The 12,481-nt window shown below is 51.3% G+C and overlaps 1 protein-coding gene and 1 pseudogene across 7 annotated transcripts in view; one reads left to right on the top strand and one right to left on the bottom strand.

Annotated features, from left to right (window-relative positions):
* Positions 1–12,481, bottom strand: part of LOC149365533 (uncharacterized) — a 71,998-nt gene that overhangs the window by 49,645 nt on the left and 9,872 nt on the right. For 6 of the 7 annotated variants that reach the window (XM_089543662.1, XM_089543657.1, XM_089543671.1 and 3 more), the window contains 2 exons: positions 2,678–2,807; positions 1,097–1,257 (listed from right to left, as the gene is read on the bottom strand). In XM_089543662.1, coding sequence (XP_089399788.1) covers positions 1,097–1,257; positions 2,678–2,807 — 291 coding nt within the window. Of the gene's footprint in view, positions 1–1,096; positions 1,258–2,677; positions 2,808–3,838; positions 4,089–12,481 lie in introns of those variants that run through there. The other variant, XM_089543688.1, reaches the window with a different exon arrangement.
* Positions 4,511–12,150, top strand: LOC149365534 (uncharacterized; annotated as a pseudogene).

Genomic DNA, 12,481 nt, shown 5'->3' with positions numbered 1-12,481 from the left:
GGCAGTGCAACCTCGAATGAGTTGCGACATCTCAAACCATGCTCGCTCCCGCGTGCACTGCATTTTCAATGGCACAGCAAAGTTATAAAGCGATGGTCTGGTGTCTTGTATGCTCATGTCACAGCTTTCCACATAAATGGTGCTCACAAAGAGAGAGATAGAGGTAGAGAGAGAAAGAGAGATAGATAGAGAAAGAGAGATGGAGAGACAGACAGATGGGATAGGTAGGAAGAAAGGCAGAGAAGCTAACGAGAAGGGTGTTTATGACGGCTATCCTGAACTGGCTGAAAGAGAAGAAGATATGTAAAAAAATTGGACGACTCTTGACCTACCCTTAAGAGTAGAACGCGACAGCACAATGTAGAACGGTCCTCAGTGGTCTAGAGGTAGCATGGTCTAAAAAACGGCGTTTGATTCCGTTTGACAACTTTTTTTTTTTTCATGAAACTGCTTTTATTTCTATGTCACCTCTCGACCAGCGATGCTGTTTCATGACACGGACATCCGACGGTTTTTAGTGCGAAATAATTATATGGCTCATCAGCAACCAAACAGGTGGGACACATGACCCAGGTCTCCCACTTGGGTTCCCAACCATGGTTGCTTCTCGGGGTATCTTTCGGGGATTTTTCGCCTACGGCCAACGTCGCCTACGCCGACAGCAGACAGGCTATTTACAGCTATCGCCTTAATAAAACAAAGATGTTACGAAGTCGTTTAACTGGCGGCCTCTACTGCCAAACGGAGCGTTTCCTGACGGTAAACAATGCTATTGTCGCGGTATATGGCCAATGAAAGCTAAGGCTTCCAGCTGCTACAGCCGCTCGACTAGAACTTTATCCAGGTGGAATACCCTCACTCTAGAACGTGCCACCTGTGAATTGCATTAGGACGTGCCATGTAGAAGTAGGTGGTTTTTATTGGCTTGATGCGATACATTTAGTGTTGCCGCTACTGAAAGTTTGCTGTTCTTTACACTCGGGAGCCTCCGCGCCTAATGACACCGGGGAAGCTGACAGGGCTCCTCGGGAAGGTACGCTCCCCATTCGGATTGCAGTGTCAGCGGACGCATGGCAGAAAGTGCTTTTGCGCTCACCTCGGCTGTAAGAGGCTCTAACTCCGCCGTCCCCAACTCGTGCTTCATGGTGGTAGTTCTGGTATCCGAGTCGCTCGTCTCTGGTTCTGGCTTCTTGCATTCCCACGCCCGGGCTCGTCTTCGCCCTGTGCATCCACCACCGCTGGCTTTTCGTTTTCGGCCTGCGTCAGAGAGCACGTGACGGCTTGTGTTTGCAGAAAAAAAAATTGTCGTGACACGCGTGCATCGTCTGTCTCTTACAGCAACAGCTGTTTGAATCTGACTAACAGCTGCTTATGATTTCGGGGTTTAACGTCCCAAAGCGACCCAGGCTATGAGAGACGCCGTAGTGAAGGGCTCCGGAAATTTAGACCACCTGGGGTTCTTTAACGTGCAGTGACATCGCACAGTACACGGGCCTCTAGCAATGCGCCTCCGTCGAAATGCGATCTTGGCCGTGGCGGTCATACTTCGATGGAGGCGATATGCCAGAGACCCGTGTACTGTGCGATGTCAGTGCGCGTTAAAGAACCCCAGGTGGTGGAGATTTCCGGAGCCCTTCACTACAGCGTTCCTCATAGCCCGAGCCGCTTGGGGACGTTAAACCCCCATAAACCATACGCAGCTGTTAGAGTCGGAATCCGAAGTATACCGTTCTTGTTATACAACGGAAGGAAAACTCTAGTTTTCTGGAGTCCTAGAGAAGGTGAGCTTTCCGAATGTGTCTTCTTCCCCAAAGCGAACACTTGATCTTTACACGGCATTGAAAGCCGTTCTCAACAGGGTACTGGCCATATAGACATCTTCACCTTGGTCCATTGACCGTTTAGAACATGGTAAAGCGACGCTCGAGCACGCTTGTTCCCCAACTCCATCACCATCCATTCGCCACACCGCAAGATGATCGTGGGAGCACTGATCGTCTCCCTCCCGGCCACCAATTCCTGCTCATATGCCGTGCACGGGAGGTAGGATCCAGCGTCAGGCTTCTAAATTAGGAAGGCCACCCTCGAGGGTAACAATCTGTTGCGATAACGTTCCCCTGTCTCTGCGTTCCGCGTGCAAGGGGAGGGTCCTGTGCTGCTTGCCCACCCATTTGACGACAAACGTGCACTGACCAGTAATGCGCCCACACATAAGTGCATGTCGACAGTAAGTTGAAGGTGGGACGGAGGCTGGTCAAATCAGGCATCAGCTACCTTTTACTACTCGGACAGGAGGAACGCTACGCGTCCCTACCGTCAACGCCTTTTGTGGCCACAGTTGTGTCGGATACAACTCAAGAACGAAGCGGCTCTTCCTCGCCAAAAGGACCCCCTTGCAGCCCATGGACCATGGAAGGAGCGTACTATCCCCTTTCACTTTCCTCCCCCTGCATTGTCTCGCTAGCAGGATCATGAGAATCGGTCGATGCCATTGGCTTGAAGGGGGTCCTTTGACGGGGAAAAGCCGCTTCTTTTTTGAGTTGTATCCGACTAGTGGCGCACACGACGCCCATCACTGATCTCCAAATCATGCAGTTTTACACGCGACATCCATGACCATCATTACGGAAGACTAAGGCTCGGTTATGAGTCCCTCGAATTGTCCTTATTCACTCACTGCTGCGGCGGTACGGGCACCATGTACAGGGCGAAGAAGAGGATTTGGTATCGTCTTCCACGACGGCACTGGCATCCGGATTGACGGTGGACGCCTCGGCGTCGGTGAACGGGTCAGTCCTTTCTTCGTCCTGCAACACGCACAACAGGGTGAAAGCGCTGGCACCAGCCATCAGCGGGTCATTGTCGTCTCGCTTTAACCATTCAACCGCCAGTGCTTCTCAGGAGGAAGCGTTGAAGGAGGAAGTTTTTTATTACAATATTAAGGCCTTTCGTGATATTTATGGCGCCACTATGCCGTAAGAAGTGTCAACGCGCCCATCATAACAGAAATCAGAGTTCATCAGCCACTTCTCTTGGCTTAAAAGACGCTCTGAATGAGGTCTGTTCGCCATCCATCGCTTCTGAACAACAAGTTGCAGGGAAATTAGGCTGGAATGACAGCGGGATATTATACAGCCGGAAATGTGTATTTCCGCTAAGTGAGGACGTAAATGAAGGAATGAAATGTGGAAATGAATTCTTGAAATACTTGCTAAATTGGTTCCAAGCTAAGTATTTAAAAGTTAACACAACTAAAAGGAAAAGCAAAATTTTTTATGTTAAACAAACTGAACATGATGAAGAGCTTTTACTTGGGGTAAGTAAAATTGGAGTCATCTCAACCATAAAATGTCTGGGTGTTATTCTGTCAGAGAATAACACCATTTAAAGTCGGATGTGCATGCAGGCTGACAGTGTTCGTTACAAACGAACAAAGTAAATGGCATATGTCGTAATAGGCTGAATCTGCCAAGTAAAATCTAATATACAATACCTTTCTGCTTCCAACTCTGATGATATATTTTTTTGTTATTTGGGGTACAACCATCATATAAAACGTCGGAAAAATAGTCCTCGCGCAAAAGCGGGCAATAAGACTGATAGCTAACGTGCCGTGACACTCACACACAGATGATATTTTTGTCAATTTTGGTGTTATGAAGCCTATGCTGCTGTACCACCTGCATCACCTAATAACACTGTTTTCCTCCAAATGACTCTCATAATCTGTTATTTCCTGTAATTCAGCATACTTATTTCAGCATAATTCTTGGTCATTACCATTTTTCCGCACTAATTATTACGCTGGCGAGCCTGGACCAAACAACTGCTGACCAACCTGCGTTCGACGGAGACGCACGTAAAGGTCAGAGACGATGACGGATGTGGACACCACCTCCTCCAGCTCTGGGCAGCCAGACGCAGCATGGTCAAAAGATGGCGCAGACCGAAGCATAACCGAAAGCTAGGAGCTCGGATCGGCGGCGATCACTAAAGAGGCGGCAGAATACGCGGCGCAACTCGCGGACGCGAACTGGGTAGACAAGTGCAACGCGGCCGCTAGGCAGATGTCTAGAAAAAACACGTGGCGCCTCTACCGGGCGCTCATAGATCCAAACCAGACGCGCACCGAGACGCAGAAACACCCGCGGAGAGCGATACACACATATCAAGGAAATACGGCCCCAGCTCGCACTGAAGCTTCGGGACCAGTACCTGAGCACGATGCAAGATCCAAGGGGGGAAGCTTACAGGTACAGTGGAGCTGAAAATGCAGAGCTGGACGAACCTCTCAAAATATAGGAACTCAAGGCGGCCCTAGCGAGGATGAAATGCGGTACCGCGCCAGGAAGGGACGGGATCTCGGTAAAACTCCCAGCCAATCTGCCGGACCACGCATACGAATCCCTCATAGAGCACTTTAACTTGATCTGGATAGGCGCAACTCCACTTCCCACGGAGTGAAAGACAGCGCTGATAACTTTCATCCCCAAGGCGGGCAAGGCCATAGATACGGATAACCTCATACCTATTTCTCTCACCTCGTGCATGGGCGAACTGATAGAAGCTATGGTCAGAGACAGACTATCCGAGTGCGTAGAAAACAAGCGAGTCTTCGCCGACTCGATGTACGGCTTCAGGCCAAATAAATCGGCTCAGGACGTGCTGCTGCAGCCCAGCAGGGAGGTATAGTGCTGGCCCTAGACCTGAAGGGAGGCTTCGATAATGTGATACACGAGGCGACCCTGACACACGTCTCAGAGACGGGGTGCGGCGAGAGCGCTTTCGAGTACATAAAACGCTTCCTCATGGACAGACAGGCCTACGTGAGGATCCAGAACACGGAACACGCTCCCTTTCTACCGGGCACGAGAGGGACGCCACAGGGTACGGTGCTATCCCCCGGCGTTTCGGGCCTGCAGCACGCGCAGTACGCGGACGACATCTCCGTATGGGCCACGCAGGGCTCTCTCGTAGAAATGGATACCAGCCTGCTGGAGGCGGCCACCGCGGTGAACGAGTGTGCGAAAAGATGGGGCCTTCATTGCTCCCCGCAAAAATCCGAATTCGTGCACATTCGCCCCTACAAAAAATGCACAAACAAGGTTGAACTGAGACTTGGATCGGAACCGATATCCGAAAGAGAAGAAATTAGAGTCCTAGGTCTCTTCATCCACCAGCGTGAGCTGGTGACTACCACGCTCGACAAGCTAAAGAAGGTGGAAGATCAGGTGGGCCGAATGGCCCGCAGAGTCTAGAACAACAAAGGGGGATTGCGAAGCAAAGACGCTCTGCGGCTGGCCAATGCCCTTGTAACAAGCAGAATGATATACTCAACCCACTATCTCCGCCTCAACAAAATCGACCAGAACATCATCGAGGTGGTGACAAGCAAAATGGCGAAGAAGGGCCTCGGCCTCCCGATAACCAATGTCTAACCTGAGACTACAAGGTCTGGGTATGACGAACTCCTTCTAGGAATTAAGAGAAACCCACCTCACAGGTCAATACACGCGATTATCGCAGACGCCGTCGGGACGCCGCCCATTAGCCCGTCTACACATAGAACACATGACTCTAACAGAGGAGAGAGTAAGACTCTCGCAGGAGTGTCGTTATGCCATGCAGGTAAGGCCACTCTCGATTAATATGTCCAGGGACGACCACGATGGTAGGCGCAGGGCAAGGGCAGAGGCCTTAGCTCACCACTACGGAAGGAAACGCGGGGTATACTACGTGGACGCGCCCGGCCCGCACCAAGGCGGGTGGTATGCGGCGGCGGTGATCCACGAGTCCAAAACGGTGAACGGGCTCACCTTCAAAGCCCGGAACGTAGCCCAAGCAGAGGAAGACGCCATCGCGTTAGCGGCAATACAATCACAACCGACTGGCGAGGGGCGTGTGGGAAAGTCCAACAGGGCTGGGTCCCATCCTTGGCCTACCGGCTACTGCAAAACAGTTCGTACGCAGGAGGTCCTTCCCATCGCTTCATAGTCTGGGCTCCGGCCCACTCGGGGCTAGGAGGAAACGAGGCAGCAGACGCAGCCGCCCGCGTGATCTCTAACCGGGCAACCTAGTCACCCGCCTCCTCTGAAGAAGTAGCGGAAGCCACGCCTGCTTACATTTTCGGGGAAATAACTCAAGTATGCCAAGATAGACATAAACTGTACCCCCACCCGTGTAAAGGATTAACGAGAGCGGAAGAACGCCTGTTCCTCCGCGTCGCCACGAACACTATGACGTGCCCGGCCTCGCTAACGCGCTTTGACCCTGCCTTCTCCGGGGTGTGCCCCCACTGTGGGGAGAGGTCCTCGGACCTCTACCACATGTTGTGGGCGTGCCCCTCCAACCTTGCCTTTACTGCCAACCCAAACCCCACCCGGAAGGACCGGGAGGCGACCCTACTCGCCTGTTCCGACCTGAAAGCCCAAAAGGCATCGGTCGAACAAGCAATGGCGGCAGCGGAAGCCACTGGGGTCCCGTACAAGGGACTCCACCTAGTATTTGTGAGGAGAAGGGCACCAAGCCCGACACCAGAGCAACCTCCTTGTAACTCTCTTTTTTTTAGAGGTAATAAACTTTTTTACATCCACCCTCGTTTACCGGCTTGGACTCCTCGAAAGCGCAGTTTCAACGCGCGAAATGCCTGGGCTGGCGAGACAGCGAAGTTGCACACGTGGGCCAGTGGCGATTTGTGCGCGGTCTTAGCTGCCACCTTAAAGATGACAAAAGGCAAAGCTACATAGTCCCTGGCGCTTGGCACGAGAACAGACATACCGACACGGGATTTTACAACGTTTTCGGTTGTACTTAAGGCTGAAAATGTTTTCATCCCGCACAAGACAGGTTCGCCCTAAATTGCGTCAGCAGAACGGCTATTAAGCGCCGCGAAGGGAACCCTATCTTCAAAGCCGGGCAAAAATTTTCGATGCCCACTTTAAGGTTCAGCTGCTCCTGCGATGTAGTATATTAAGAAATCTGAAATGATTGCAAGAGCTGCGTCCGGTGTACTTTTTATGAGTGTAAAAATAAAAAAAATGATTAAAACGCATCTGTAATCGCTTTCTGAAAGTAATTGTAATATAATATCATTATTTTTGGGAGTAGTACTTGATAATGTCATTAAATTACATTTTTACAATTTTCACAATTGTTTGGTTTATGGGTTTATGTGGTTTTAACGTCCCAAAGCGACTCATGCTATGAGAGGCACTGTCCTGAAGATCTTCAGAAATTGTAAAAGCAGTGTAATTCTATTACTTTTCAAAAGTAATTTTGCCATGCATACACAACACAACGGCGCGTATTGCATTTCGTTGCCATTGAAATGAGGCCGCTGCGGCAGCGATTTCATCCCGCGTGCTAAAGTGTGACACAAAGGTGCACCAGAAGTAAAACGGATTACTTGACCGAAGTAGAACTTGTCCCAAAGAGCGCTCTAGCAAAGCATTCGCACGGATATGCAGCGTGAGGAGACGACGGACATCCGGCGACCCCTACTTTTCATATTCAGTTAATCAGCAGGCTGATCCAAGAAGCTCAATTTTATTGCGAAAGCAATACTACTCGCACTTTCAAGCCTTCGCGTGACCCGGCCGCAGTTACGTTTGACCTTTAGCGGAGTGAATATGGGCGACCAACTTGCTCCTTCAGATAGCCCGGCTGCAGTTACGGTGCGTGTTGGCCGCGCTGCCCACCTGTGGCGCTACTGCCGCTGTGACATCATACCAGCTGTGTGTGTTTGCCGCGCTGCGCACCTGTGGCGCTACTGCCGCTGTGACACCATACCAGCTGTAGATTGTTTTATTTCTCGCAGTCGCAACAACATCAAAACAAAAATTCAGGGGGCACTTTGACTGTCTATAGTGGGTAGAGGCGGAAGCGTTTTCCGCACCACCTTCGCTGTTTCTGTGGCACTGGTGGCGTCACATATAATTGAGTACTAATTGCTAAGCGATGGCAAATCACTAATTAATTGTTAATTACTGATTAATGTCTGAATGCTAATTAACTGCTAATTAATGACGTTTAAGCTTCGCCTTTAGGAGTGGAACGCGACAGCGCGTTGTAGCGCTGCCAGGGAGTCCACGGAACGCCAAAACCCGTTCGGCGCGATGCCTTGCCCTTTGAACGCAAAGCTTTTTGAGGAAAGGAAATGGCGCAGTAATTCTCTGTCATCTCGGTGGACACCTGAACCGCACCGTAGAGGAAGGGAGGTGGGAGTGAAAGAAGATAGATAAAGAGGAGCCGTAATGAAGAAAATGAAAATTGTATTTGAGGAAAGGAAATTACGCAGTAACTGTCTCACATGTCTCGGTGGACACCCGTCAAAATTCAGGGGGGCACTTTTTTGACCTAAAGTGTGGTCACTGATGTGTGGTTAAGATGTTAAGCTTCGCCCCTAAGAGTGGAACGCGACAGCGTCTTGCAACGCTGCCAATGAGTCCATAGAACGCCATCGCCCATTCGGTTCTACGGCTCGCTCGTCGGTAAATTGGTTTTTGAGGAAAGGAAATGTATCCGTCTCTCATTTGTCGGTGGACACCTAAACCTCGCCGGAAGGGAATGGAGGAGGATGAGAGTGAGTGAAGACACCGTATTCACTAGACGCGCCTTTGTTCATTCCAAACCATCGAGCTGGCATGGCGGAGTGGATAGCATGCTCGTCTCTCACGCCGAAGACCGGGGTTCGATTCCTGAGCTCGACAAATTTCTTAATCGGTTTTATTTATATGGCCTGACTAGTAAAGCTAATTAGGCTAAATGGGTAATTAAGCAATTAACTAAGCTCAGTCCCACTTACTTGGAGCATCACTATACGATCCCTTCAATTGGTTGCATGGTTACTAGCCAAAGTGCAATTGGCCCCGTTTGAAATTCGCGCACTGTGACGTCACGACCGTTTCCACCAATTGAAAAGCGTGACATTTTCTGTCGACAACTGCTGCTTACAACGATGAGACATTAAAGGCTTCCGCCTTAAAATATAAAAAAAATGGTTGAGGCTTATGCGAAGCATCATCGTGTCGCGTAATTTGGAGGCGCACAACCACAGCGACGGTGCGAGGTGGGCCCCCGTTTCTCTACTGTCGTGACGTCATCGTGTCACGTGGTGTGGCATCATCGTGTCACGTGATTTGGAGGCGCACAACCACAGCGACGGCGCGAGGTGGGCCCCCGTTTCTCCACTGTCGTGACGTCATCGTGTCACGTGGTGTGACGTCATGTATCACGTGATTCGGAGGCGCATAACCACGGTGAAGGGCTGAAGTGGTAGCTAAAGTAATATGCTTCGCATAAAAAAATTACTGAAGACGCTTTGAGTCGTCGCGCAGCGGCGGCCGGTAGCCACGCGTGACCTGTAGACGCGGCGCACTGCGTTCCAAGACTCTTTCAGTCGTCGCGCAGCGGCGGCCGGTAGCCACGCGTGACCTATAGACGCGGCGCACTGCGTTCCAAGACGCTTTCAGTCGTCGCAAAGCGGCGGCCGGTAGCCACGCGTGACCTGTAGACGCGGCGCACTGCGTTCCAAGACGCTTTCAGTCGTCGCGCAGCGGCGGCCGGTAGCCACGCGTGACCTGTAGGCGCGGCGCACTGCGTTCCTTCAGTTGGAGGCGCTGCGCTTTTGCGCACCCGCCAATTTTATGCGAAGCATACTAATGGTGTCTTCGGCTGACACGCACTGCCTCCATGCCGGTGCGCAGGAAGTGACGTCAAATACTACACGAGTGGCACGTCTCCTTGCACATCAGCTGAACGTGCGAAACACTCGCAGTGTGCCGCTGCGCTTTCTGCCGTCTGTTAACCGAAGCCTCCGAGACCCTCGATGATCTCAGAGGCAATTCCTACGAGCGGCCGACGCCAACAACACCTCTTCGGAACAGTGCAGTACCGCGCTTGTAACAGGCGTTGATAGAATCGGCGGGAAACGCGGGCCCACGAGCCTACTCGTGAGATACTGCGATTAATTATGGGGGCGCAGGTTTGTAAGACACCACACCAAGGCGTTATTCTTGCCAGTTTCAATGCATACGCCTTTAGAGCTCGTCAGCAGGTGATTCTCAATCCACTAAGCGCCTCACATTGTCGCTTTATTGATATGCTTTAACCTGCGCATACGTTGGTAAAAAGTACGATGTTATAAAGTGCAGGCATGCCGGATGAACAGCATATGCCGTTCGCTGCAAGTGCTAAGGCAGAATTTGCAAGACTAAAAATATCGACAAACCATTAACTTCCTCATAACGAAAGGCACATGGCTCGCCGGCCGGTGGCTGCGTGATTGCAGCGCGAATAAATGCATTGCAGCTGCTATAATATTTAACATTTCTTTGAAATGTGGCCACTTGTTATGCGTCGTCCGTTTTTCCTCTTCGTCGATGCTGCGTCAACCAACGAGCGTGAACAAACATTTCTTTAAAATGTGGCCACTTGTTATGCGTCGTCCGTTTTTCCTCTTCGTCGATGCTGCGTCAACCAACGAGCGTGAACAGCGTCGTCTGCTAGCGCGCGCTGCACGACGGGATTGCACCGCGCTCCACCGTCGGTCTCCACGGTGGCGCCGTGGCGCGCACGCGTGTCGTGCTCGTCCCACCCGAATGTATGGCACTGCACGAGTGGCATCCAGCCGAATGTGGGGCACCGCACGAGTGCGTAGAAAACTCCACGAGTGCCGTCAGCCGAAGACACCATAAAATAGCCCAACCCATCTCCTCGAGCGCGGCGGTGTCGTTACCATTGACCTTTCGTGACCTCCATGTCATACCACGTGGTGCGTGACGTCACAGCAGATGAGAAACGGGGGCCCAGCTCGCGCCGTCGCGCGCGGCGTCGCGACCAAGGAGGACCACGTGATGCATGACGTAACGACATAGGAGAAACGGGGCCCCAGCCAACACCACCTAGACTTTTTTTGCCCCAGCTCGCGCCGTCGCGCGAGGCGCCGCCATAGAGTAACATAAAAGTAAAGAGCGGACACTCGGGCCCTTTCGCGGCCGAGTTCGGCGCTTTCCCGTTTCCGCCAGATGGCACTGAACGTGCAAATAAAAAAAGAAAAAGAGTATGGTCTTGGCATATCTTGGCTTGCAGTGACGTGCGCTGCGCGCCTACGGTCGCAGTTACGTCAGCAACAGCGGCGTCTTTTAAGTGCGTCAAGCCAACGGGCAAGCACGCCCAGGCGGCAGTGTGCGACGGACCGACGGTGTGAGCGGCTGTATTTTTTTGCGGCGTCTGCAAGCTTCGTGGGCACGTCCGTTTTGTGTACTGCTGTGGTGCTGCGACGGTTGTTTCTTCCACCCCTTGAACTGTCCAACAAGAAGCTGCAGCTGTCGGCCTTAAAGGCGGCGGCGGCGGCTCTTCCTAAGCACTTCCAAAGAGGCAACAAAGCTGCGTCAAGGGCAGATGCCCACCACCAGGTTTTGACAGTAGAGCCTCCAAGATTCCTGTTTAGGCCTATCATCTCTGAGGCCAGTGCGTTTCCCCGGGTCCGCTAGGTGCGCTGTGCACAAAAGTCGACCGCTGGGGCCTACGGGAGTGTCCGCTCTTTACTTCTATATTACTCTATGGCACCGCGACCAATGTGTTTCCTGCTTCTGCCGCTAGGTGCGCTGTAGTGAACACGTGATGCTGGAGCGGCGGTATACAAGGGGGTGAGCCTGCCTCTGCTAGGCGTACACGGGATAGAGATGCCTCCTGGAGACAGGGCTGCTCGTTGGAATGAGAAGCAAAAGTTGCGGCGTGCTACAGAGACTGGTGAAGAGCGTGAAGAACGTCTAGCCAAGCGGCGTGCTCGATATGCAACTCGGCGACAATATGCTTCGCATCTGACTACGCTTAACCTAAGCTAAGCCTCAGCCATTTTTTTACACACGGGCGTGCTCAGTTTGTTTTTGGGATCAGTTTTAGAAAAAAGTATGTCGGGTGAAATATGTAAATCGTCTAAAAACAAATCTTTTGAACGATTTCTTCAATTAGAAAAAAAAAGAGAAATACATAGTTTCATTACAGCTGTTACAATGTATGGCGGAAGGACAACATGGGCGCTCTGGGTGGCAATGCGGGGTAGAGTTATAGTTCTGCGCCCTGATTATGGTGAACTACAGATATTACTTTTAGATCACTGTGCCCTGAATGCAGGAAAAGGCGCACTAGCCTTCCCTCCTACACTTTATGCTGCCACTGCGCGTCGAATAATAAAAATTGGCAGTGGCTTAGCTCTGCTATGCCAGGATATACGTAGCGTGAGGTATTGGTATATCTTGGTTAAGCTTGTTGTTATTAGCTTCGCTTCCCCCCTGTTAAACCTTGAAATTCCGGTACGTGTATCTATGAATAAAAAAAAAAGTGGTCGAAATTTCCGGAGCCTTTAAGTACGGCGTCTCTCTTAGCCTGATTTGCTTTGGGACGTTAAACCCCAACAAACCAAACCAAAAAAAAAGACGAGACAGTGTGCAGTGTCAGTTGTGAAGCGTTTATTTCTTAT

This window comes from Amblyomma mixtum, chromosome 1 (assembly GCF_055824585.1).
Source record: "Amblyomma mixtum isolate Tamu chromosome 1, ASM5582458v1, whole genome shotgun sequence".
NCBI lineage: Eukaryota > Metazoa > Arthropoda > Arachnida > Ixodida > Ixodidae > Amblyomma > Amblyomma mixtum.
Note: the sequence above shows the minus strand (reverse complement) of the source record. Positions and strands in the feature narration are given on the sequence as shown.